This window comes from Lonchura striata, chromosome 1 (assembly GCF_046129695.1).
Source record: "Lonchura striata isolate bLonStr1 chromosome 1, bLonStr1.mat, whole genome shotgun sequence".
Lineage (NCBI taxonomy): Eukaryota > Metazoa > Chordata > Aves > Passeriformes > Estrildidae > Lonchura > Lonchura striata.
In genome coordinates this window covers 70694373-70722182 of record NC_134603.1, presented here as the reverse complement: position 1 = coordinate 70722182, position 27810 = coordinate 70694373, and the positions used below count along the sequence as shown (strand labels likewise).

Below are 27810 nucleotides of genomic sequence, written 5' to 3'. Positions count from 1 at the left end.
AATAGCTACATTTTTCCTGATATTACTTCTGCAAGCAGAGTCAGTATGAGAAACTAGGAAAAAATTTCAATAGTGTCTGATAGGACTTTTTGTTGATTCAAAAAGCATTAATTTGCAATTATAGGTTATGATTCAAAGTGATATTTACCTTTTCATTTCTTTCTTTCTGAAATCGTAGTATTTCTGAATGTCATAGCACTCTGTTATAGGAAGGACATTAAAGGAAACCTGAGACTCACTGAAAAATTCACTTTCAAAATGACCTCTTGAGCTTCATAGTCCCACATCTTGTTCCAAACATTGCTAATTTCAAAATTAGATGAAGTTGTTCAGGACTTCTGTAGCCCAGAAAATACAGTTTTACCACAACACCACAAGCTCTGTATCTGACACGGGGTCTCCAGCCTTCTCTGAGCTTGCCTTGCCTGATTTTTAGTTGTGGCAGCGGTTGTGTCGTGGCCATGTGCCTGCTGCCTCACCACATGCCTTAGCTCTGGGAGTACCTAAGGCATGACACTGTGGGATAAACAATCCCTCTGGGGTAACAGGACTTGGGGACAGCAGTGTACATCCTTAACTGGAATAAAATTGAAAAGGAATGGTGTTCAAACCACCAGTATTTACATCTTCCTAATGAACTTGAGACATCTGGCTGTGAAACACCTTCTTTCTGCTTTAGTAACACTGATATAATTCATTACAGGATCCAGAGGGACACATGAAGCATAATACCCAAAATCTTGTTTATGGACTAAAAGGCAACAAGCCTGATAATGTAAACACACACATACATACATCTGAAGCTAAGAATTTATAGTTAGTTTACATTTCTTTATAGTATAACTGAAACCTTAATGGTCTAATTCAAGTATTACTCTTGCTCTAATTATTAAAAAAAATAAATAAAGCAATACATCTATATTAACAAAGAAAAGTCCTAGTAGTAATAATATTGTTAAATTGTTATGCATACGCTTCTTAGTTTGCAACCCTTTTTCTGGTAAAAAAGTCTCATGCTTTAACTGTTCCTGTGGGTCCTAATGTGGATGGGTTTCAGCCTGGCAGTGGTTGTGAAAGACTTTCAGCAGCTCACAAGCATCTGAAGCCCTTTATGAGGAGGAATATGATGCTGATGTTGATGCTGATGGTTACTTCTTCCTCAGTCTAGGATCTCTTTGCTTTTAGATATCTGATCACACACATTTATACCTTGCTCTTCCTTTGCTGCTCTGCAACTCTATGCTCTTGCTCTTTGTTCCCCCTAAAAACACTTGTGTCCAGGTCCAGGTCTGTATTTCTTCAAATGACTAGTGGTGACTGGTCACTTACAGATCTTATAGATCTATACAGTTACAGATCTGGAGTCTGCAGTGCCCAGCCTGTGTACCATCTCCAGTCATCATGTGGTGTATTGCTCCCTATTTATTCTGTGTGTTCATTTCTTAAGGCTTCCACCATCAAATGAGGTCGGCAATTTTCCACCTTATGTTATGTGGGACTCGGGTTCAGTCAAAGGAAGAAAGTGAGAGTTTCTAGCCAGGCAAAAACCTGGGAAAGTGCTGGGAAAGATTGTAAATAATTCTTTATCTCTCTTGTTTTTCACATTGTTTATAGTTAAGTTCTATCACTGTGTGTCAAGCACTCTGAACCAATGGTGGTGGGTTGTTTTCACTTCAGAACCAATGGATTTGGTCCTTGCGGAACTCTGTATAAAAGAGTGGTGCATTTTGAATAAAATAGGAGTTTTACTGTTACAGCCTTCTGAATCGGAGTTCTCTTCATTCCTGTCCTGCCTTGACAACAACGTTACAGTTGTAAACATCTTATCCTTCACAGAGTAGTCGTTCATTACTATTATTTATATCATATCTATGTTTGTGCTGTGTCATAAGTAAGATTAATTACCTATAACCACCTTGGCATTAGAAATACTGCTGTTATAGTTAAGTAAAAATAAAGCTCCAGGAAGTTAAAAAAAATTCAGAGAGTTTTAACCCTGGGGCCTTGCAAACTCAGTACAGAGCCCATGTCAATGGCAGTACTGTATTGTGGGTGTACATGGTTACAGAAAATTGAGGGTAACACCAGAGACAATGGGGGATATACTTGAATATTTTTTGCATAACATTTTTAGCGATATTTATGCTTTTCTGTGTTAATTAGTGTGGACTGTGACTGTTATTATTATTGTAACTAGACTTTTTTTTTTGTATTTTCATTAGATTGTTAAGACTTTAATTAGCCTAATGAGATTCTGAGCTCTATATTTATCTTGTGTTCTCTTTTGCTCACAATAATTGAAGCATAAGATCTAACACAACTAGGACTTCAAAATCTCTCTCTGCTCACACATTCCAGTATCTCTCCAGGTAGACTTTCCCAGTGTTTAACCCTTCTCTTGGGGAACAATCTTTTATCTCATTCCATTTATCCTGTCAGAGCTCAGGCCTATTGTCTCTTGGCTTTTCACTGTGTGCTGTTCAGAAAAATCTGACCACAACTTTTGTGTAAGCTCCTTTGTTAATTGTCCTCTCCAAGCCTTTTCTTCTCCAGGCTAAATACCTTGAGTTCCCCAAGTCTCATCATCTGTCATGATCACCAGTCAACTAAGTACCCCTGTAGCCCTTCAGTGAACACTGTCCAGTTTCTGTTTCCATATTCTATCCATCTTTCCCAGGGTCCACCATGCAAAATACAACACTTCCTCAGAACAGGCTTTATTTCTAGTTGCATTGATGCTGACACATCAATTAACTGAAAGGACTGGTACTACAAACGTGTCTGCACACAAACACTGATGAAGTAATAAATGGAGTCTAAAATTTAAAAGACCAACACTAATGTTTGTTTTTTTCCCATTTACTAGCCTTGAAGCTATGAGGAAAAGGAAAATTAGCTCTTAGAAAAACTATTGTATATTCATGAAAATATTAGTAGCTTACCTTTTAAAATGCATTAATTAAGCTTGCAGGAATCTACATTTCATATATTAGTTCCAAATAATATATTTCAATGTTTCTGTTCTTTACTAACAGCCTTAAGCCTTGCAAATGTATGAGGCTACTCTGTTTGGATTAATTTAAAAACATTTTTTAAACATTTCAGTTCCTTTAATGAATGGCATTGCTTCACCATGTTTCAGTGAAAAAATTAAAATCCCACTCAATGATTTGAAAGCTCATTCATTTTCATCTGCTACCTGAGTGTTGTTTCTAAAACTATCATTATACTGCCTCCTTCTCAAAGACAGCATTTCAGAAAACTCACTGAGCACCAACACCTTACCAACAGCTCCCTGCAATGTTATAAGAACCTCTCAGTGTATATTCCTGTGCCTCACGATGCAAAGCCCCAGAAGAGAGAGAAGAGCAATTATAATGCTGTCAGCATTAAGATCTTGCACTCAGCACTAGTGAGTCATTACCCCTACAAACTGTCAGCCAGACTTTTATCAGGGAGACAAATAACATTATGAGAGGCTATTTTGAATACGTATCTTGGAATAAGGCTGCAAATTAAAAAGAGGTCAGAATAGTTCCACATTTCTCTTTTATAAACTCTGAAAAGACATAAAAGGGGTGTGAGAAACACCAAAGTGGGCTTTGAAAATACTAATTTTTACCACAGGAATTCAAAAGTGGCCCCTGCCCTGCTGGGAGGTGTCACCACCTGCAGCTTCCCATCCCTTTGGGGGCAGCCAGCCTTTGCTGTGTCCCAACAGCAGAAATGCACGGTGGTGTGGGTACAGTATGTCCAACTTGTACCACAGTATACACACCCCTCCCACCATTCCACCAGATTCTAATGTACTTTGATCTCACTTGAAAACAATGAATTTGGGGCTTCTCTTGAGTTCTCTGGCATAATTGTTGAGTGGTATTTTAATATACTTATCTACTGATCTATTGAAATGGTGTTCTCAAAAAAGCTATTCAAAGATGCACAAAAGAAACCCTAATAACTGAAAAACAACAGTAGTTTACATCTGTATAAGCCTACTCTCAAATAACATAAAAGGAAATTCAGACAATAATTTGAAACATAAATTGTACATCTTTCAAAAACAATTATAAAATAAGTGATGTCCACGATCTGGAAAAATGTGCAAATTTGACCTGGAGCCCTAACCATTTAGAAGTACATCCTACGCTCTGCACTTGTACAAAAGTAGCTTATGTAAAGTAAATTAAACTAAATTAATTTTTTTCCTGTTACAGAGATGTAGAATCAAGGGTCATGCTACAACCTTTTACAGGCTAATAAAGGCTTTGATCAAAACCAATGCTTTTCAAAATGCACCGTGCTCTTACTGTTTCATTATATCCCTGTTTTCTAAAAATAGTCACCAATATGATTGACTTGCTTCCTGAATACTAACAATGTGGATGATCTTTTGTATCGTTTTGGCAAAACAAGCAGTGTTAAAAGCAGAGTAAAGTGCATCCACTTCTGAACTTATGTCTGCAAACAAAGATGTGTGTTAATCCTGAGGAAAAAAATACCTTATGAAATGAATCCTCATTTTACCTCTTCACATTTAAATACCTAATGTTCCTAAGTGTGAGAATATGGAGGTACATGTCTTCATTTTTCAGTTGAAAAAATTTGACAGGCGATAAGAGACATCTATTAAGGGGTTGAGGGGATAAAGACCAAAGAAATCTATAGAAGATCTGAAGATCTCATGAGCTCTTTTTGAGCTCACTGGAGGTTGAAAAGATCACTGACTTCCACAGAATACTTGACTTTTTCAATGAGACATTGACCCATCTGTTACTAATCCAGCCCTGCAATACTTAGGGCTGTGTAGATGTCTTAAATAATTTGATAGATTTATTCCTAGCAAAACACAAATATGACAACACACACTTAAATATATATATATAACAGATTATGTACAGTTTCCTTGATATTCCATAAGAAGAACAACATTTATCTGTGAAAGATGGTTTTTTATTATTTCCATCTTGCTAGGCTACAGCATTTTTAAAACATCAGTACTACAAACCCCAAAGAGGAAGTATTTGTCACAGAATCCCTATTGTTTTGCTTCTCTTCACTGTCAGCTTCTCAATCATTTCTGCAAGACCTCAGAAGTGACAGTACACCAAAGCTACTTATTTATGTCTTTCCATAGAAACTAGTAACGTTTAGCAAAATAATACACATTTGCAGAGAACATCAGCTAGAACCATGTCTGCTGTAAGTACTGTTTTCTAAAAACAAAACATCCTTACTCCTTTGAACTCAGTGTCCAGTAACACAACTTGTCTGCTTCTTGCAGATAAACCAATGTGTTTCCTATTCTTGCAGGGAAAAGCTACCAATAGGAGAAACTCAGGCCCTTACAACTGAGCTCAACCCATTCCCTGCACACAGCCTTGGAGGCAGAGGTACAAACATAAATGACTGCTCTTACAAACCTCTCCTGCAGTAGCACCTTATGCAAATTTCGTATCTAATCATCAAAACTTGCTTTTACTGTACACTGTTCTCCTTAAGATTACTTGAAATGTTTTGTAACAACTTCAGCCAGTGTGCAAGCCAAGTGCCCAGCAGAATAAGGACAGCCCTCTGAACACATGACCTGGTAAATTCCCGGTGTGGAATTTCCATTTGCTTATTTTGAGAAAAAAGTCTTGGTGATGGATCTTAAAAACCTTAATTTAAAGCAGATACAGGCATTTGTGAGACAGACATGACAATTAAGGTCAGCTGGGACACACGAGGTACACACAAACATTTTTGTGACCACAGACACATGTCAGTGTCTCTATTCTTTGATCCTTAACAGTTCATGGAAGTTTGAGTCTTGGTGACCTTCAAAGTAAAATGCACCTATCTTCTTTACTATTTGATGAACTGATTTGTATTTCAAATTCCCATAAATGAGGCACCTATCTGTCAGGATGATAGGCACTGTACAGAACTTGTAAAGAGAAAAAGAACTATATAAAGCAATCAGAGAATTCTTTTATTCAACTGCTGCAATAAATGACAGTATCATTATGCAATTTCCCTAACTCCTCTTAACAAACCTGACCCCTAGAACTGTATCACATGATTCACAGGTATTGTGGATTCAAATATTTTTCAATAACAGTGCAGTAATATCTTCCTGCAGTGATTTGCAGGACTGGTCTTGGGCATAACGAATTGAAGATTCCCAAAAGCACACATGTACATCTCACAGCTCATTCCATGAGGACAACAAAAGAGACAGTGTGCAAACAGGATTTATACCATGTTTTTAACTCTCTTTGTCATAAAATATTTTCATAGAACAAGTGAGAAAAAAACATATTTTGACAACAGAAATAACTGTAACACTTCCCTACAGTCAGATGGAAATTGTGCACAACCATATTCAAAAGACTTGGCATATTTCATGAAGTTTAAGTAATTCAGTAAGTGTTTTCCCATTAAAAAGCTGGATTACATAGTGACAAATAGGGGGACAGTGTGCAAACAGAAAAGCAGACCCAGACAGGGATGTTCCTTTACCTGTTGCCTCTTCTCAAACTCCAGCTTGATACGGGACTTGATGCAGTTGCACGTGTCCTGATACGTCTGCTGCAGGGCGAGCTCCATGAGGTGTTTGTGGTACGCTCCAGCCAAGTTCCCACAGATAAAAATTATTACATTTGCCAATATCTAGGAGGGTAAAAAATAAAAAAAGTGTCAGGTAATTTATATAAATGTATTAACAAAACTTATTCCTAGCTTGCAATGAAAGATTGCTGCAGTTATGTATTTTGCTTTTGTTTTTTTCTAGCCAAGGTTAACCTTTCAAAAAGCCTTTAAAATTCGTGGCAACATCCAAAGTAATAATAGAATGACAGAATCAGTTAGGCTGGATACTTTTTAAATTTAGGATTAAACTGGAATGAAAATGAACATGTTTGCCTACTCAATGAGGTACATGTTTTCTGAAAAAAGAATTTCAGCTCATGTTAGAGCTCACTGCTAAGTATTAATTAGGTGGGATCATCACCTACTCATGTAAAACAATAGCTACAGCTCCTCATAACAATATTGGAAGCCATGTTATTGCTATGCTCTTTTAGCAACGTTTTCTTTTGCAGTGCCATATGATTAAGGGTGAAAAGTTTCACCTACACACATGAAAAGCCTGACCTGCATTTTACCTCAGCTGGATCCACTGCTATCCATCAGTCAGCTATAAATAGTAACCTTGGTGATGATAAGCAGTGTTTAAGGAGCAAGAGCTGACAGCTGTCTACTAGAATATACTTTTCCTTACTACCAAAAAATTACATTTGCCTAAAACACAGAACTTAAAGATTTAAGTTTAGGGGGTCACACTTGCAGCATCAGATGCCCTCTGCAAGAAACAACCCAAAAACACAAGAAATAAGTTTTCTTAAAAAATGCAGGCCTTTTTTGCACTTGACCTTTAGAAAGGACACAATATTATGTGGTGATGTTAATACTTTTAACTCTACCCAGCTTATTGCTGCAAATAAAAGAAACACATTTATTCATTCTAGCTCAATCAGAGCAAAAAAACCACAGTAAAGTAATGAAGGCAATTCCTAATTCAATAATAAAAGTAATAATAAAGATAATATTAAATTGAAGGTGAGATACAGCTGCAGCTTGCTCAGAGCAGATCTCTATCGTCTCTACTTGTGAGGCCCTAGTGCATCATCTACCCTGGATTACAAGCACTACATGATGTCATAGTACTCATGATCTGGAAGAAAAGGAGGAAGAAAGGGGGCAAAAATTTTGTTAACTCTCCACAGCTAATCTAATAATGAAGTTTATGATAGATTTCCCTGGTGATCATTCATGGGTTGGTTTACCTATGTACCAGGCAATCTTTTGTGAATTGCTAGTAGTGAAAGAGATCAGAAAAAAAAGTCCAACAGTGTGCTACAGTGGTTCAGAGAAAAATGATATATTGTCCTATTAACAGAACTCCATCTCCTTGTGGAATACATTTTATTCACAAAAAAACTCTCATGGAGTTTTAATGTTTCTTTAATAAATGAAAACTTTAAAATGAAAGATTTAAATATATGCTTGTATTTTCCTCAAAAATTTTAACAGCATTATATGCAATACTTGTTCCTCCATCTGTGACATTTCTGACATCTCACCTTTTATGGCTCCACAAAGCTAAAGGCAGGAGCTATTCACTTTTACTGCAAAAATGATCAATGTTTTCAGTTTGGTAGAACTTTTTTTTCTGTCCCTAAAGCTTTAATGTCATGGTATTGTAATGTTTCTAAAAGCAACATTTGAGTTCTTAAATTTTTCTAAAATAGATAAATCTAAGACAATGGCAAAAATGTACATATTTCACTTTCTCCAAAGAACTTCTGTTAAGAAATAGAGAAATAAGAAATAGTTTAAATTAAACATTTCACAACAGGCAATAATCTAAAAAAAACCCAAAAATATATGAGATTATGGTATACAGCAAAACATTTCACCTTAAAATATTGTATATTTCTTTGTAAATCACAATTGCTCGATTCTGCTTTGATGTCAGCAGACATGGATTAGTGAACAAAGATCTTGTGTGACAGATCACAGTTACACAGGGATAAGGGTCTTCCAACTGGCAGTTGTTGCTGGGTTTTAAACTGAAATCATGAAGTAGGAAAAAATGCCTGAAAATAAAGACTGCTGGGCATAGAAAATGCTGAGATACATAGTATGAAGGTTTAATAATGAAATTATCACTAAATTGAACTGGAACCAACAGTGTGCTGTCATAATCTCTAGGCAGACGTCACTCTTGAAAGCCTGCACACACACGTACTAAATTAATTGTCCAGCTTCATAAAGTCTTAGACCATTTAAGCAAAACTTCAGGAATATAATCAATCATTTTTTTTTAAAATATACTGTAATGGGTAGATGGAGGAGTAAATTATGAGTATCATCTTCACAGTCATAGAAAAACAGATTACAGTTTTATGACTGAAGTAGTTGAAGTGAGAAAATAGATGGAAACAAGTGAGTGACAGGCAAGGAAGCTAATTAACCAGGCTTTTTAGATACTCAGTAGGGTAATTCAGCCCACATGAAGCTCTGCAATGGCTTCTAGTACCTGAATTAAGCAGTTGGAAGACAGTGCAAGGTATCTCAGCCACTGCCATACATAGTGTAGATCTAACAAGTAAATGTGTAAGTGAATATGCAGGTAGAAACTGTGTTTAAAACACTCTGATTCTTTAGGCTAGCATGGAGTTCATTTGGAAATCTGTCACTAAGGGATAAAATTAAAAAAAAAAAAAAAAAAAACAAACAAACAAACAAAAAAAAACCAAGAAATGAATGAACTGGTTTCTAAACAGATTTTTTGTGCCTGTATTTATTATGGCTTAAGTGAATATTTCTGCTATTGAGCAAAATGCATCCTGCCAATAGAGAGTTCAATAGCAAGTGCAATTAGCATTCCTAAACAAAATAAGCAACATTATATACTTCTTGCTGAATATCTCTCCTCTCCCAAGTCTGCATTTTCCGCTGAATTGCAGCCCAGTTTCAACATGAGCTGGACATGACCGCCATCCCAGGTTTGTTCTGAAGTCTCATAGGCATTCTCCCAGAGAATTCTCCCAGAGGTTCAAAGTTTTCCTCAGTCCAAAAAAATTAACTGACCTTCCCACTTCTTAGCCAAGTACTCTAATCTATATGCAATCATATAAAAGATTTCTTCTGTTCAGGCATCTGTTCTGAGGAGATGCCATGCTGTGAATCCTACAAGTACCAAAAAACTTGGAATGAAATCGTGAGTCTGATCAATCTTCTACCTTGTCACTTCTCTAGGGTAGAACTCTGCACTGTCTTTTCCCCCATTTTTTTTTTCTCGCCTCATCCCTGCCTCCCCCCAACCCTGGACGTGTATTAGATAATAAAAGCTGTGGTGGATCTCCTGGTAAAAAATTCTCCATCTTTCTGTGATAACTCTGAAAACTGTGCAGATAAAACTGTAGCTGAGAACATCTGTAGAGAATTCAGGAATCAACGACACAATATGGTTAGGGATTTCTCCCAGGAGGACAAGCCCGAGCTGTGGAAAAGAATGTAAATAATGATGGTAACTCAACAGCAGAAAAAGACCAGAGTGACCTCAAAGACAGTATTGCATGAACCTGGTTCACACCTGTTCTGGTTTGAAATGCAATCTGGGACAACACACTTTATGAACAGGCACTGTATGACCAAAACCCCAAAAGCCCACAGTATACATAAATTCTACTAAGCTCCCATTCAATTCACCATAAGGAAACACTGAGCAACACACCAGAAGCTCCCATCTCTCTGTACAGTCAGAGTGGAGAGAGAGGCAAATCTATCTTATGGGCCATCTGCATCCCTTCAGATATATCTATTAACTGCACACTGTGCTGAAGTTTCTGTTTTATCAATGAATAAATTCCATGTCTACAGAAAGTGATCTAAATACGAGTCAAAAATGAACACAAGGAACACCAAGATACCACCAGGAAGCATCTCTAATCACTTAAGGAACATAATAATGGCTGATGTCTCCTCAGTCTGTTCTGACCTACAGAAAGCTCTGTGTGCTTCCTGGCAATGGGGAAATTTTACATTCAAGCACAGGTATTGTTTCAGTATCAGTGAATATCAAGTAATCAGATGTCTAGTGCTTCACTATCAAAATAAGCTGTATTTAAAAGCAAATGAAGACAAGGTAAAGTAGCTATGACTAATTTCTCAAGAGAGTACTACAGTTCACTGAGTTGCTCAAAAAAATGTAGTACCTCATATATAAGTTCAACTGATGAAAAGTACCCACAAAGGTATACACATACAAAGAAGTACTATGATATATAAAAAGAGAAGAATTATAATAAAGGCTGATGATTCTGACTGAAGCATAAATAATTTGTTAAATATCTTAGAAACTGCTGTTTAAATGCTGAATTTAAAAATTAGAATCCTCCATAGACTTTCCCTGCATTGAAAGCTTCCAGTTTATGAGTTACTTTGCCACATTTCTTTCCTCTTAGATATTTTACATATACTTCCAAAATATTGCATGAACAGAACTTTTAAGAACAACAACAACAAAACCAACACAAAGTATTAACAATTTTTTCAATAGTTAAATTTCACTTTTCTTCTGGATAAGAAAACTGAAAACATGAAAGCTGAGGGGTGGGCAAAATTGACTATCATTTATGATGTCTGCATGGAAATTAACATGAGAAAAAAGAATTCTTATGTCATTGCCTAAGTTCAAATTCTTTAGCTCTTCAAAGATGAATTGTCTCTCCCTTCATTTGATCTTCCATGTGATAGTTTGTGGTGTGACCAGACAAGCAATGGAACACATTTGTGCTGCTCTGGAAGCTGTAGAGCTTTAGACTCAGATATAATTTGGCTAAAAACAATGGGGTAAATGCTGGGTAGAACTGAAAAGCAGCATTTTAGAAAGAAATGCCTAGCTGCCATGGAAATTAATTATTCATTTGGTCATCATGCACTATGCCCAACACCATTATTTTAAGTAGGTGTACTCAGAAGATTCTCCAGCTATTCCATGCAAATCTCTTCCACATGGAGCTCTGGCCAGTCATACAATGTTGCCTTTTTCTTCTTTCAGATTTCCAGACCTATAGAAGTCCAACATTTGAATACATTTCAGTGCCAACAGCTTTTATAGCTATGTCACAGCACACAAATAGGATGTCAAATTTGAAAATGGGAGACGTTTTGCCATATGGCAACCTCTGTTTCAAAAACAAGGAACTTTGGAGAAGAGAAAAATGACAGGGCAAAAGTTTTTGTTGCTGACCTAAAACTAGTGATCATGTGGTGCCTGATCTACCAGCTGCTGTTACAGAAAGCAACACCTGGCCTTTTCTGTATTTAGTGACACCACTAAGTTGAGGTCTTTATTATGAAAGCTCCTGTGTTTCATGAAGAAATGTAGAAACCTCTTAGATTTCTATTTCTGTTTTAGAGATGATGGTAAAAGTTTATGAATTCAGGTAATTCAGGTACAGAACATGACTGGCTGAAGGACAGAGAAATTATGGCAACTGCATACTTACTTCTTCATGAATTCAAAGTAAAAAATCAATTTCTTTAATCACTGAAAAATTATTTTAATAGTCTGAAAGGTCAATGATATTTAAATCTGTAAATACTTATGAATGCCACAATGAGAACACAGTACAGATGAAAAGAAGAAACAGAAAGACCCAGTATCCTCAGATATTTTGTCAAGGAGAATGTAAAATATTTTACAGCAAGGTAAGTAGAAAAAAAAGCTGCAATATTGCAAGAAACAACTCATTTAAAAGAAAAACCACAAACCAACCAAAAAACCTTCTTTCAACTTAAGACTTCTCAAAATAACTGAGAAGCAACAACAACAAAAAAAATTTTTAATTACTCGGTATCCCAGATGGTTCCATATTTTCAGTGTTAAAATAAATTTGGTAAAGAGTCTCTCTGTGGAAGGGGAATTGATATCATTTTACAAGCCAGGAAGTTGTGATATTGTCTTCTAAGTGGTATTTGTAATTCTCTTTGTAGATCTTGCAATCACAGCATTGAGGACAGCAGCAGGATATTCCTTTTTTTGCAATGTCTATGTTATTTCTTATGATTTTCTTTTTATCATTATTGCAGATTAAACTTTCTCATAGCTTGAAGCTGTTCTGTGGAATGACTAGAATTATTTCCTTCAGCTCTAGGCATATACAGACCCTATCTATATGCCAGTGTAGATAAAAATATATCATAAACTCTAAGCTCTTTAATCAAACACAGGAGAAATAAACTAGAAACAAGAATCAGAGTTATGGTTCCTTTAGATCACTTCTGTGTAATACATATAATCAATATCATTGTCTCTAATTAATGACTCTTAGTATTTTGAATCTTTTTTTTTTTTTTTTTTTTTTTTTTTTTTTTTTTTTGCCAGAGGGGAATTTATGTTGTCCTCACTGAGAAAGAAACAGGCAGACACTGCACTCTCCTGCCTGCCTGCAGAGAGATCTTTAAATCTTTTGTATTTACATGTACCCCTGGGGTAATTTCATTTCTTTACTTCTAAAACTGATCTTCAAATGTTCCCTCAAAAAGACTGAAATAAATTTTTAGCTTCTGGATCTCATGTAGGGGTGAGTATTAGTGCTCTATAAGAAAAAAAAAAAAAAAGACCATAAAATTAAAACAATAATTAAAAAAAATCTATGGAGTAATAAATCTATCTTTGTTACGGAAATAATCCTATGCCTGATCTTAAAATGCCTTCAGTCTTTTCCAATAAATCAGGTTTACTCTTAAAAAAAAAAAAAAAAACACAAAAAACTACAATCTCTGATATAAGTACATTTACAGGACCAGCAATATACTGCCAAGTTTAATGTGTACCACTAGATTACTCCTTACTTGCCCTGATTGGAAGTACTACTAGGCTGTCTCTCCTGCACTGTCTAGCAGCCTTCATGAAGTTTATTTCTCATTATTATCTACCAAATTTCCCAACATTTCTTCATATATCTCTAAACATCTCTCCTTCTAACAAGTTTTATAGAAATTAATGAATAGATTCAAAATCTACCAGGAGAAGGAAAGACAAACAGATAAATGAACCAATGATCACATATATGCTCATTATTAATGTACTGATACACCTAAACCTCAATAACTTATTGTTGATTTCAGATTTCTCCCCTAATTTTTATAGTTTATACTGTATGTAACTGCACTGCATATTAATATGCTACATGATCTCAGTTATCAATATATTTGGAAATTAAAATCAATGGACAGTTTAGAATTACACAGATAAATTACAGTAGGAACATATACTCAGGAACATATACTCAGTGTAATTTTTCTACTACATTTGAAACAGTTGGCAATAAATATGTGCTTTGATCTATTTGGTAAACGTTTTGAAATGGTATTTTTTATGATCACTATATGAAATTCTGATTTATTTAAGCATGTTTTTTTTTAGGCAATATTTTTGTCTATCAGTGTTACCAATGACCTGATAAGTTTTTTAACTGGATACACTTAAGAATTTTTTCTGCTAGTCTGATGACTATGACAAACTTTAATCAAGCTGATTTTTCATAATTTGGCAGTCTTTGCTAGGAATAAGTGGTCTTTGGCTGTATAGTTCACAGAGAATGGTGTGGAGCAGAAGGGAGGATAATGATAGTGGTGTATAAATGAGGAAAGTGATGATGTATAGTTCACAGAGAATGGTGTGGAGCAGAAGGGAGGATAATGATAGTGGTGTATAAATGAGGAAAGTGATGACCTAGAGAGCTGGATTAAATGGATTCCAAAAAGTCCTCAGAGTTGGAGTTAGTAATTATGACAATCTTACAAGTGTTTTTAATGTTTTTTTAAGAATTTGTATTTGTGTTTTGAAATATGATGAAATCTCTAATCAGTATTTGGGCTAATTCTTAATTGGAAGTCATCTAACAGAAAAAATTGCTCTCAGAAAACCTGAAAGTTCTATTTTCTGGTATCAGGAAAATTCTGTCAAGAATAAGCAAGGTGGGACAAATAAAATACTAAATTTGGGTAACATTCAGGAAAGAATGAAGAAAATACTAAAACCTCTTCATGTTGTTGGTGCCAATTCATTCCATCCGTACATAAAACACATCATTTTTCTCTCCTTCATGCTGCAAAACTGTAAAGATGACATTTGTCAGGTCAGGATTTCTACTCCAAGCCCTAGGATGAAGCATCTTGGATACCCTGAGACAGTTTTTTTTCCTAAATCGCGTGGTTTGTGGGAATATATTCTAACACCTTAAAAGTTAGCACAGTACCTCCAATTCATAGAGCAGAATCAGTCATAGAATCCTTATGGTTGGGAAAGACCTCTAAGATCATAAAGTCCAAACATTCACCCAGCACCACCATGTCACCACTAAACACTGTCCCTAAGTGCCACACATTTTTTTAACTCTTCCAGGGATCATGATTCCACTGATTCCCTGGGCAGCCTGTTCCAGTGCCTGACCACCCTTACAGCAAAGCTTTTTCCTAATATCCAGTTTAAATTATCCCCTGGCACAACTCGGAGCCATTTCCTCTTGTCATCTTGTTTGGTACTTGGGAGAGGAGACCCACACCCATCTGTTTAAAAGCCCCTCCCAGGCAGTTGTATAAAGTGAGGAGGTCTCCACTGAGCCTCCTTTTCTCCATCATTTTCTATTCATGCCAGCATTAGTGACAGCCCCTCAGAGCAGCATATTAACTGCAGGCACCTAAAATACTACACAGCATTGTTAGGAATAGGCTATTACTCTCAAACTAGCTGAGAGCAATGATTAAACAAATGGAGGTACTTGTCCAGGGAAGTACAAGGAAATACTACCTTTTGCTCCTTTCAAAATAGAATGTGTTTATCTCATTCACTATTTATACAGTTTCATTTTTTGCCTCATGAAGACACTGAGACCTAAAGTCTCCCTGACCCTTTCTAGAACCTTTTTAAAGTTTATTTTCACATTTTCTATCTTATGGTCGACAGGAACCAGGGCCTGTTTCAGACCAACCTGTATGTGCTCTCCTCCACTAGTCCCTCCAAGAAGATTTTAATGTGATATTTTCTTCAGTTTCTTCTTCACTGAACAGGCATACAGAAATTGTTTCTCTGTGATAGCCTTGTCCTCCCTGAGTATTTTTGTAACCTGGATCTCAAATGTCCTTACAGACTCTCTGAAGAAAGTCCTTTTGTTACTCAAGTGCTGAAGCAAGGACCCAGCAAGCAGGGCAGGGGAATTGGTTTGGTTAACTGCCATAGCTCCAGTTGCTATCTAAAACAAATTACACACTTTTAGGTGTATGTTCTTCAAAATCCTATCTGACCAGTGTAACTGCATACAAAGGCATTTTGCAACACTTTAAAAAACACTTGCACAGATGAAATGTTTTCACTTTGGCTAATTAACTTTAGTGGTGCAAATAGATTCCGAAATTGCTGATAAAGCATGCTAATTAGCAGAATGAATAGCAGGAAAAAATTGCAGCTACAACAGGCACAATCACAAGGTGGATTGAGATAGCTCCATAAGGTATTTTATAGCTTGACTACTGTGCATCTAAGGCAAATGTTATTTTAACAGAATTACAATTTAAAACTGTTTATGGTTATGTAATATTCAACCTAAAATTTTTATTTCTATACTGTAATTTTCTTGCTCATAATTTAATTTACTCTTTCCTGTGTTCAAAATATTCTCTAGAGGTTTTTGCTTGGCAAATAAACCTACAAATTTTGTGCACAATACAAGAAGTGGCTTTTAGGTTATGATTGCTGGAGGGAAGATTAAATGCTAAACTACAAAGTTTTCCCTTCCAAAGATTGTATTTCAAAAATCAAATGTGTTTAATACTGTGAACACAAAGACAAATAGAAGTCACTAAAGTGGCAATAATGCCATCTACATTATATCTACATCTCTGCCTTACTACCAGATTTTGCATTTAACACACTTCTTACAAATTCCTTTAAAGTTTGTATACTACATTTCTACATATTTTAGAAACAAAAAGCTGTGAATCTATTATTGAAATATATCGTGATGCTTTGCAAAACTGAAACGCTTTCCTGTGTACAAAGAGACGTTACTAATAATATGAAGGAAATAATACAATTGCCAGATGATTGCAGTTACATTGTATTTATTAATTTCTGACTTCATTCCCAAATGTGACTGGAATATTACTGGGACACTGGATAAATTAGAAATAGTCACATGAAAATACAATCTCTTTTTGCAAATTCTGATGCACACGTAGCAGCAAAAATATAAAACCTATTTATCTTCTCTAATGTTTTTAGTCTCCTGTCTGTCTTTATAAAAGGTCCCCGTTTTGAACCTGGCATGTTCTAAGATAATAGAAAAATTACATCCTAAGTGCTCCTAAGCAGCAATGTGAACGATACAGAAGGTGCATATGACTTGCAGGACATTTTTCTGCATGGAATGACTACTTTTTTATTTTCCACATGAAAAATAATCCTGTACAAAATGCAAATTCCTATTTAAACCCCATCAGTTTCAGTTGCTGATACTAATTATCTTTTACAGCAAAGTAAGCTTCACCCTGCAACCAGCCTACCTTTTAATAGTACAGCCTGCCACTTGAAAGATTTGACAATGCATCATGAAGGTATGAAGTAATACTACATTAAAGAAGACCTGGGAGCAGTATTTCTCACATACCAACCCTTCTTTATCAGAGAAGGCTGGTAGAGCATCAACATATTGCAAAGTAATGTGCAGGTCTCAACACCACACTGAATAACTAGATTTATTTTGTTTTTCAGTTATGTTATTTAAAACACAATTTCCCAAAACTGTAAATCCACATACATACTAAGTTAATTTTTCTTCACTTAATGTCTCAAATTCAAGTTAGTGAATTTGGATATTACCCATGTTCATGTCTGGGACTGTATAACACCCCTTGTTCTGTTTTATTAATCACTCAAACATATTCATGGGAGTATTTCTCAGTTCTCCAACAGGCAACATTTATCTCTGCTTTCAATATCCCAATCCAATCAATGAATGCTGCTGCCTTGTTATTGACCATGTTCTGCAGAGAAAGGTTTCCAATATACTTTTCTCTTTGTGGAAAATACAAAATCACAGCTAGGAACCCACAGTTACCCAATGGCTCTAAGCCTACAAATTCACTCCTTTCCTTCCCCACTCCCACTGCTCATCAGATATTTCTGAGCTGTGGGATGCTGAAGAACAACACTGGAAAACCTAAGCTGTTCCAACTCTCCAAGTTCATTTCAGCATGAGTTAATCACTCTGCACAGAACTCCTCTCCAAGCAGTTTTCTGAGACAGCCTGCAAACAAGAGGATCCATGGAAAATAACTGTTACAGAAGACTTCAAAATTAACAGGCAGGTCAATCGCTGAATGGCCAGTTAGGTGGGCAACACCAGTAGCTCTGGCTTTTGCAAGAGCACAAAAATGGGTTTGGCCCCTGCCATCAGGGCTTCTTGAAGCAGAAGCATAAGAAAGAATATGATCAGCAGCTCACAGGAGAACCCCTAAATGCTGGCCCCAAACCAAAATGATGGGAGCCACATGCAATAGTCACAGGACAGAAAATATATATCCCACCACTTCATTGCTTAAAATGCCAAATAAGGGACAAAATGAGTAATCACTTAAAGAACAGGATTGCAATGAGTAAGGAACTTTGTTTCCTCTAGCCAAGGCTTAAAATTCCTGTGTTGTATTAGTGCTCCTTTATTTGGTTACTTTGCTTAGATTTTTCAGTTCCTTGCACTGAAGATTCTTTGATTTGCTGTCGTGTATACATTCAAAATTCACAATTCAAAATTGTGACTTTCGTTAGTCTTCCTACAGATTTCTTAATCTTCCTCCACCTCCACTTCTTTGCGCTGAATAGGTGGTGTAGACAGTGTCCTGGGGGTAACACAGTAATGGATAGTGAATTGCTCCAAAGTGGTCTTTTGCAAGGCACTCTTCAGGAGAAGAAATGAGCAGCAATATTATGGCTATTAGAGACAGCTAGCTGGGCAGCACTGCAAGGAAAGTATAGATGTACAAGCTGTGGATGAGGCCACCATTTTATCAAGGCAAATGAAGACCCAGTTGCAGAAGAAACCAGCAATGAATAGAAAAGAAATCCATGCTTTTCAGAAAATAAATATTTTATACTCTTAATCTGTTCCTACTATGAAACATTGTTCATCAAAAGTACTTCATACATTGACAAAGAAAACAGTTGTATGATTTTTTTATTGGTGTTTTGCAGAGCTGCCAACATATGCCAGCATGGCTGAGGGCAGGTGTATCCTCACTCCAGATACCAGCATGTACAGACCTTTCTTAATTAGCACTGTGATGAACATGCTTATTGCCTGCCAAGTGACAAAAAAAAAAAACGGTCTGTAGACAACACACCAAGAGAGTGCACTGCTATAGAGCCACAGAGATTATTTCCTGGAAATGTATTTTTTCCCTCTAGCACAATCTTAACACTCCTCCTTTCATGCCATCCTGCATTGGGAAGTTTCAGACTCCCAGATAATAGGAAACTGTCATTAATGTCTGAATTCATCCTAAAGAGAGAAGGTAGTTAATAAAAATGAAGTGCACTCTATACTAGCAAAAATTTATCACAGAAAGGGAGTTTCATTAGCTCTGAAACTGGAGAAGCATTCTGGGCCACTGTCTTACATTCAACAACACCACCACCAAAATCAGGACTTATCTATAAGGATAATTGTCCTCTCTTGTTAAGAAAAACTGGTGGGGATTTTTCCAAAAGCCATCTGCTATTTCTACATCAAAAACTCTCTTTTGATTTGTATTCTCTCCACGTTTGCATATCACAGAATCCAGATCATCTTTTCCAAGTCAGCATGCCTGGAGATGGCCTCAGATGCAAAAGATTCAGCACAGTATGTTTCTCATTAGTTTGTTAGAGACCTTTCAGAGATCCAGTTGACAGCTCAATTGAAGGACACAATGGGATGTAACCACAAGAGCTGAGAGAGCCTGCTAATATCATTACAAGGCCACTCTTAAGTGCCTTTAAAAGCTCATGGGGACCAAGGAAGGTTCTTGAGTTCTGCAAGAAAGCAAATATCACTCCTCTCTTCAAGGAAGATAACATCACCTTGATCCTTGGGAAGGTGATAGTACAAACCCTCTTAGAAACAACTTCCAACCCTATAAAGGACATGAAGATAACTGGGATTAACCAGCATAGAGTTATGAAAGAGAAATCTCGCCTGGACAACCTTTCTGTAATGATGCCAGTCATTACTGGCATTGTGGCTGAGGAGGGAATAGTTGATGTGACAGGGCTTTGAGTACACTCATAAACCCTTCCCAGCCTCACCTGGTGCTTCTGCTGTCATCCCCAGGCCTGGGAGCTCTTCACAAGCACAGCCTGGGGCCTTCAGCTCCTGCCTGTGCTGTGCTGGAGGAATGCTGGTCTCCAGCTAAGCTGTGCCTGACCACAGACATCCTGGAGCTGTGGATTGACTTGACCTCAGCCCTGCATTGTCACTGTGCATGTGCCCATAAATTGCTGGATGTGATCCTGACCTATGCATGGGCTTTCTGGCTTGACCTTGCACCGTCTCCTCACTGTGATTTTGCCTTTTATAGGTCTTGTCTCTTGGTCGAACCTGGTTACAGTCTCTGGGCTTGCCTTACTCAAATGCTGTAGGGTTGAGATCAGAGCAGTCACCCTGGCCCTATTGCACTGCTCCTTATTTGATTCCTTGCAAAGAGTTCTGAAAAGAAATGCCATTCAATTCAGTCAATTTTCACTAAAATAATATGATTCACCCATTAACTTTAGTTCACTGCCTTCAATATTTTCAAGCAATTTCACTGGATTCAGGTATTGAAAACATAATAAGAGCTTTATAAACAAGCAATGACAGGGAAGATTAAATTCATGAGATATATTTCTATTTGTTACACATTAAAATAGCACACTAAGGTAAAAAGAGGACATAATGTCAATGCTATCTAGCCTCTTTCCATAGTGAAGATCCATCAATAGGAACATTCTGGTCAATTAACACATCAAGTTTCATCCATGTTTCATCAAAGTATCTTTTATTTACAGAATAAATGTGCATTGAAGCATTTATAGCTTTTGAAAACATGATTTCCAGGTACTGTAATTACACACCAGGAATGTTTCATGTGGATTAATGCTGAAGAGTTGCATTTATATCATCACTTCTAGAACTCACCAATGTCTCTAAACTTGGGCTTCAATCATTGCTTTCATATATGCTTTTATGAATAACAAGTTACATCTGTGCATCATCTTGCAGAATAAATTATCTTACTATACTAAAATATAATTGTAACTATCAGCTTTAGCTGATATATGCAAAAGACTTTTCATTGTATACCCATATATTGGTGAAAATCCAAAAGTTCATGAACTGTCACATGAATTACTAACAAGTCCATCTTTTAAATTGCACAGATAATATAATACTGGAAACTAAGCAAAGTGCAGTTTTGACTAAAATCAGGGCTAAGTCCTAGGAAAGTTATTTTTTAACTTTCAGACTTATTTCCCTAAGAAGGCAAAATTACAAAATATGTTGAACCTTTTTTTATTAAGTGCCATAAAAGCACTGATACAGTCATCAAATCTTTCACTAATTTCCATATCACTTAAGGTATGTTTGCAAACAATGGAGGTAATTTTTATACATAAAAATATATTTAAACTTTAAAATGCAACATTTAGTTTGGGAAAACAAATGACCCATTTAATAACAGAAAAGACAAAATTTTAAAAATACCAAAAGTACCTATCTAATGTATCTATACCTATCTAATCATAAATATTCTTTAATGATCAAATAGTTAACACTGCTGTGAAAAAACCCTACAATATCAAGAAGCAACTCACATATAAAGTGGTAATTGATGAATAATAGTTGTTTCAGCTTAATCAAAACTCATCCTACTTAAAAAGCATTGTTTTATTAGTTTGGTAAAAGCTTAAACAAAACATCATTTTAGCAAATAATGAGCTGCACTGCTATATACTAAAAGGCAAACACAATAAATCAGTTACACAGCCTGCAACTAATGAGCATGACTGAGAGACACTGGTGTATTACAAATTGTACTACACATCCTTTCAAGGTGGATCTGTGTGGCAGACAGCTAACCACAAAACTGCAGACCAAAACCCAAAGCCCCAAAGCTGAAAGCCTTACGGCATAAATTTCTTTGACCAAGGACACCAAACTCAACAGTAAAGCAGTGGTTGTTTATCACTGCCAGCACACTACAGCATTAAGTGTCCCAGCAGCCCTTCCCAAATTAAATCACATGCTCCAATACAGATAACTCTCAATCCTATTACCACTTGCCTAGACTTAATTCTGTCAGATGTTCTTTTTGATGTCACAAAAAACATGTTGTGATGCTGTTACCCTCTCTGGGACAGAGCTGTAGCTGCACACTATGGTCATGCAATTCTATTTTGAGGTAAACTACTGACGTGTACAAAACACTCTTAGAGAAGAATTTCTTCAGGATCATGAGTGTAGTTTAGCCTGAATCCCACTACTGCCATACTGGAAACTATCCAGGCTTGGAACTGCTTGATGTAGCTCATAGCAGTGAACCAAAAATGTTGCTTTTACAAAGGACAACATGACCATACCTCAAGTATTACACACAGTAGTCATCACCACAGTAGTCATCACCTCCTTTCAAAAGTGGTGGAACAAGATAAAAAATGTGTGGAGAGAAGAGCTTGGAAAAAGTATAGTGTTGTCCTTAACATTCTTCCAGCCAGTGTGGTTGGTGGCCAGGCCACCCTTCAGCTGGAGCAAGAGGTCCCAAGAGTGAGCAGGGAGGGTGTCTCACCCAGCTGCCTACAGGTGCTAGCAGTACCTTTGACCATAGAACTACAGATGCAGCCTCACACACACAGGTAGGTGCAGCAGGAGTTAGGATATGATAATGTACTGTGCCAGTCTAATGAAAATGGATCAACACAGCCAATGGATTAACAGCCAATGGATCAACCAATTTCCACTGAAGTGCAACTGCTGCACATCTGGGTTTCCATCAGATTTGTGCCACGTGCTGTCAAAACTGCCAAGCAATGAGAGAAATTCAAAACAAGCCTCTGTATTTTTATTCCTCTAACCCACCAAAAGTAGCAATCTGATGCAGTTGTTCTGCATCATGTATGCTAGGAATTTAACTAACTCAAATGCTGCAAAGGAAAATGCTTTTTCTCTGGGATTTCCTGTTTTGAAAGCTCAAAAGCATCTTTTATAGAGTAATGGAAAGTGCTAAAAAATACTACAAAGTTACTGTTGCATTGTTTTCTAATACCTGAAAGCTCATAATCTTTTAAGTGTTTATGCACAGAACTTTTTGTTTTCAGGCAAAAAGAGTAATTGTCTGCTTAATGGATCTAGAACTGTAGCAGAAAACCACACTTGAAGTACACATATACATCACACAGTCACTCCTCCCATGCAACTTGTGTCACCTTCCCACCCCAAAAAAATAATTATTAGTCTTTGGAAATTAAGTCTGGAGTAAAATTCTGTTTGTTTACAAACAGTATCAAAGTTGTACTGCTACTAAGTGGAGTATCTTTATGTTTTGCTTTCTTCACAGATAATCACAGAATCACAGATAATCAGAAATACAATAGGTAAAAATAAGAGATGTTAAGCAGGTATTACAGGGAGCTATTAGACTAGCTGGGTTCCAAGAGCAGTTTTAGCAGATTATAGGCATGAAAATGACACTATCTGTTTTTTGTGATTGGTTCACACCTACTAAATATCAGATGAGAGGGGGCCAAAATCTATCCAGATTTTAAAAATCAATACTCAGACTCAGCTGAAAAAACAGTAAGTGCTTCTATGCTTTTAAATACTGCAGGTTTTACTAGGATTTTTGACATTTCTTGCTTGTTGAACAATATATGTGTTCAATAAATGATTAAATGAATGGCACTTATTTTAAGACTTTTAAAACAATTACCACAATGCTCAAATAATACTCAAAGAATTAAGAGGAATTAAACTAGTAAGACACAAAACCAGAATTAGAACAGTTCATTAATATATTTAATGCCTATGCACTGAAAGCATATTAAAAGTTACTCTAAAAGCATCTCAAGAAAAATCTAGCTGGATTTAACAAACATTTATTCAGCAGTCTATTCTTTCATAAATTCTTTAGAGGCTTGCCTGCTATTATATATTGTAGGCAACATTAATCTGATATTTAAATAATTCTCTACCAGTCTTTCAAGACTAATTTAGTATTTAATACAGAATCCATCACAAGCAACGTGCTTAGATTTAGTTCTTTGGTCAAAGGTACTGCAGGTAGCCAGTACCTGTAGACAGCTGGGTGAGACATCCTTCCTGCTCACTCAAGGGATAAATCTAAACAACAACCAGTAGTCAGTCCAACAAAATTAATAATAATAAACCATCTCACAACCCCCAAAATTATAATTTCATATGCTAAAAAAACATATAAAAATAAACAAACTATAGCACAGTAGCTGGAAATACACTGAAAATTTCTATTATGGATGAAGGACAAAATTAATCTCCTACCCCAACTAGAGACTAGTGTCAGATGGATAATTAAGGAACTGAGTTACTCTAAGTTACTGCCAAGTAACAGAAGATAGTAAAACAAAAAAATTGATAGAATTTTTGATAAATTATCTTGAAATACAAGAAAATGTATAACATTTTAAAATACAGAAATTGTTATATTCAGTCTATTAACTTCTTTATTAATCATACTTGGGAGAAATATTCAAATCAAATCGACTGCCTTAAAAGACTCAGATTAAAACATGATGCTTGACCAAAGTGGTTATAAAAAAACCAAGATTGTCATGGGCATGTCTAAGAAAATCCCTCACAGTTATAAACAAGGCTGCAAGATGAATCCTGGATCTAAACATTTCCCAAAATTAATACTTTGTGGCACATAAATAATTTTTATGCTCCCCACATTTGGAATTTTCTGCTTGTTTTAACAGCTTGATATTTGAAATATCAAAAATATTATACTCTCCATTAAACAACCTCTCTTCTTCACAATCCTTGTTTTTCAGAGAAAATTAATGATGCAAGACAGGAAAAGTAGAACAAATTTAGCAGATTACAGAGCTGCCAACCTGAAGCATATGCTGGGATGCTGTGGTGCCTGCTGTGGCACTCCCTTCCCCCAGGAAGGGAGTAGAAGGTGGTGCCCCACAAGGACACTGCCCTTGCCTCTGCTGCATTCCCCTCACTTCTGCAAGCCCCAGGCAGCCTGCCCCTGATCCCATGCCAGAGTGGGTCCCCAGGCAAGGAAGAAATTTAATTTACAGGCTGCACAAAAGAGCATGTAACACAAGTAATACAGAAGCTGCAGGGGAAAAAAAAAAAAAAAAAAAAGGGAGAGTAGGTGGAAAATGACTAAGTTTAATGTGCTGCATTTTGGATGAGACATGCACGTTACTGCTGTTAAAAATAAATAAACAAATTAAATACTCCAGATTTGCCTCCCATCTAGCATGTTTATGGTAGTTACAGGAACTTCTATCATATCATGGGAAATGTTTCCATAACTGAGGAAATTTAAATCACATTTGAATAAAGATGTTTTGGAAACAAGTTAACTGCATGTCTTTTCCTTGCCTGTGCTGTGCTCAGTTGCTGGCTTTCTGAGGAGCTACTGCAGCAAGGGACTATGAAAATAGTGTGTGACGTTAGCTGAGACATGGTGATTGAGTCTTTAATTCAGGTCACCATGACCTAGGTCATGGCAAACATCTCCCAGCCTTAATGATGATGGGAAAGTCCATTCACAAGTTGGAATCGCATTTCCTCCATGTTAAGACACAAATCAATCTGGATTTTAAAGAGCAGGTATAGCAGCATCAGAGTGGATACAGAAAGGTTCTTTAGAAGCTCTGTGTTAGATGAGCAAAACAGATTTTGCTTTTCTTCTTTCTGTGCTGCTTTCAAAGGTTGTCAAAGGCAATCACCATCAACACTAACTGCATGGGGAGGGAGCCAAAAGCCTTGATGAGAATTGTCAGGTGAGGAACATAATATTGATCTCAGAAACACTGTGGCACCAGATGATCCTTGCAGCTCCTTCTGGCTCTGTAATCTACACATTAGTCTTTACTTCTACTTGAACAGCACACTTTAGACCCTAAGGTACTTTCTGGCCCTGGACAAGTTAAGGTTATGATTTCCAGGCTCATGCTGAAGATACAACACACTTCATGTTTCAGGTGCGAAGTAATTAAATGCCTGCAGTGCAGGTGGAGACAACAAACAAAATTACAATAACAAAACCCATTAAGTTATATTGAATTTTTTAAAACTTTAAGATTATTTTTTTATGTACCATATGAAAGATCCTAAAATACATAATGATATTCATCAGATCTGTTCAGAATAGACAAGAATATGGCCAAAAACATGATGTTATTTTCCACTCCAGATCTGATCTTTTCCGTTGCATTAATTGTCCTCATGCTACAAATGTAACATAGGATGTTTGAGGTCAAACTGTATGACCCCACATATTAAAATCAGCATTTAACCACTAAAGAAATGGAATTAATGGAGGCATACAGCATAAAGATGACACTTCAAAGGACTTCAAATAAATCAACAGGACTTCAAGAGACAAAGCCAGAGAGACACACTGTTATGAATCCCAAAGCAATATAACATGGCACTTTGGCACTGATGAAATGTTATTACTGCTCTACTATTGGAAAACATAAAATTTTAAAGTAGTTATGTAACTGAATATAGCTTTGGATTTATTTTCCTTTTTCATCCAGTTCAACAAACTTCATAGAAGTAGCGGAGAATTAACTTTCTGTTAAATGTCTTTGAATTTCTCTACAACACTATAGGGAAAGGGGAAAACAAAACCACCCAAAACAGCATTAATCATATTTGCTGTTCTATTTCCAAGAGCTTGCTTATATAAGTGTAACAGTGTAGGAGACTTAACGACTTTTAAAAATAAATTATTAGTTTTCCATGTACACTGTGGTTTAGCACTGTCCCTTACCACAGCTTTCTCCACCTTCCTTAAACACTGTAGCTGGCAGCAAAAGAAAACTTAACCTCAACTGAGTCTCAATCTATCTAGGAGGTACACATACAACTTTCTTGTCCAAGCCTATTCTGTCCCTCTCAGAGGCAGCACTGTGTTCATGTGGTCTGTGCTTTAAGCTATGAGTACTCCAACTTGTCAGCCCATTGCTGACATCACGGCAAAGTACAAGAACTTGATGAAGAAACAGAATTTGTGGAAAGAAGGCTTCTATACTTGGGTTCAGACTTATAAAAATGTCTTGCAATATTGAGATGTGTTTAATTCCAGCTGGACTCACTGAAATAAAATGTGTCCAAGTATGGACACAAACATAATCAAAAAAACCTCATTAACCACAGCTGAAACACAACAGTAGAGTCCAGAGACTTTGATTTGCTGTTAAAAAAAACATGTAGATGAGGAGAAAAAAATATATTTATCCATATTATGTACATTATATCTATATATATAATTTTGCATATTATATATACACATATACGGGGACTAATATTGTCAAGACAGCATATAATGTAAAGCATTTTATTACTGCTAAAATGCTGAATACCACAGAACATACCATGAACTTTCCCTGAAAAATACTGGAACTAACTCATTTCCAAAATTGGAACAGATTTTCAATCCTGAGTTCAGGAAAATATGTATGAGTTTCAAGCCCACACCCACTGTGGTTCTACTTTGATCTATGTCTTGGATGCTTGTTAAGGGAAGATTTTGATATCTGAAACATAACACTCCTTTGAGACAGTGCTTATTGCTCTTTTGTGAACTGACTTTGTCAGGATGAGGCACAACATCCATAATGCATTCTGAAAATTTTCTTAGCAGCATCTACACAATTATCACTGCCTTCTTTTGGCATCCAGTTAATGAGACAGTAACTGCATTATCATTCAGATACACTACAATTTAATTTTTTTTTAAAATTCATTTCTATTTATATGTTTTTTTGGTGAATACATGTTTTTTAAAGAGGAATAGAGTTACTTAGAAAAGAAAGAAATATCAAATTTTTCCTCCTGGTCTAGGAAGGATTCTTTGCTTATAAGTACAGATTTTTATTTCCCACATCCCTAGTAATATGGGTATAGAAGTATAATTTTTTTTTCATATTCAGCTTCACAACTCTTAAATTGGAAT

At 36.3% G+C, this 27810-nt stretch overlaps 1 protein-coding gene across 1 annotated transcript in view; it reads right to left on the bottom strand.

Moving 5' to 3' along the window:
• Positions 1-27810, bottom strand: part of ADCY2 (adenylate cyclase 2) — a 203459-nt gene that overhangs the window by 98429 nt on the left and 77220 nt on the right. Inside the window, exon 4 of the mRNA XM_021546893.3 lies at positions 6505-6654. Coding sequence (XP_021402568.2) covers positions 6505-6654 — 150 coding nt within the window. The remainder of the gene's footprint in view (positions 1-6504; positions 6655-27810) is intronic.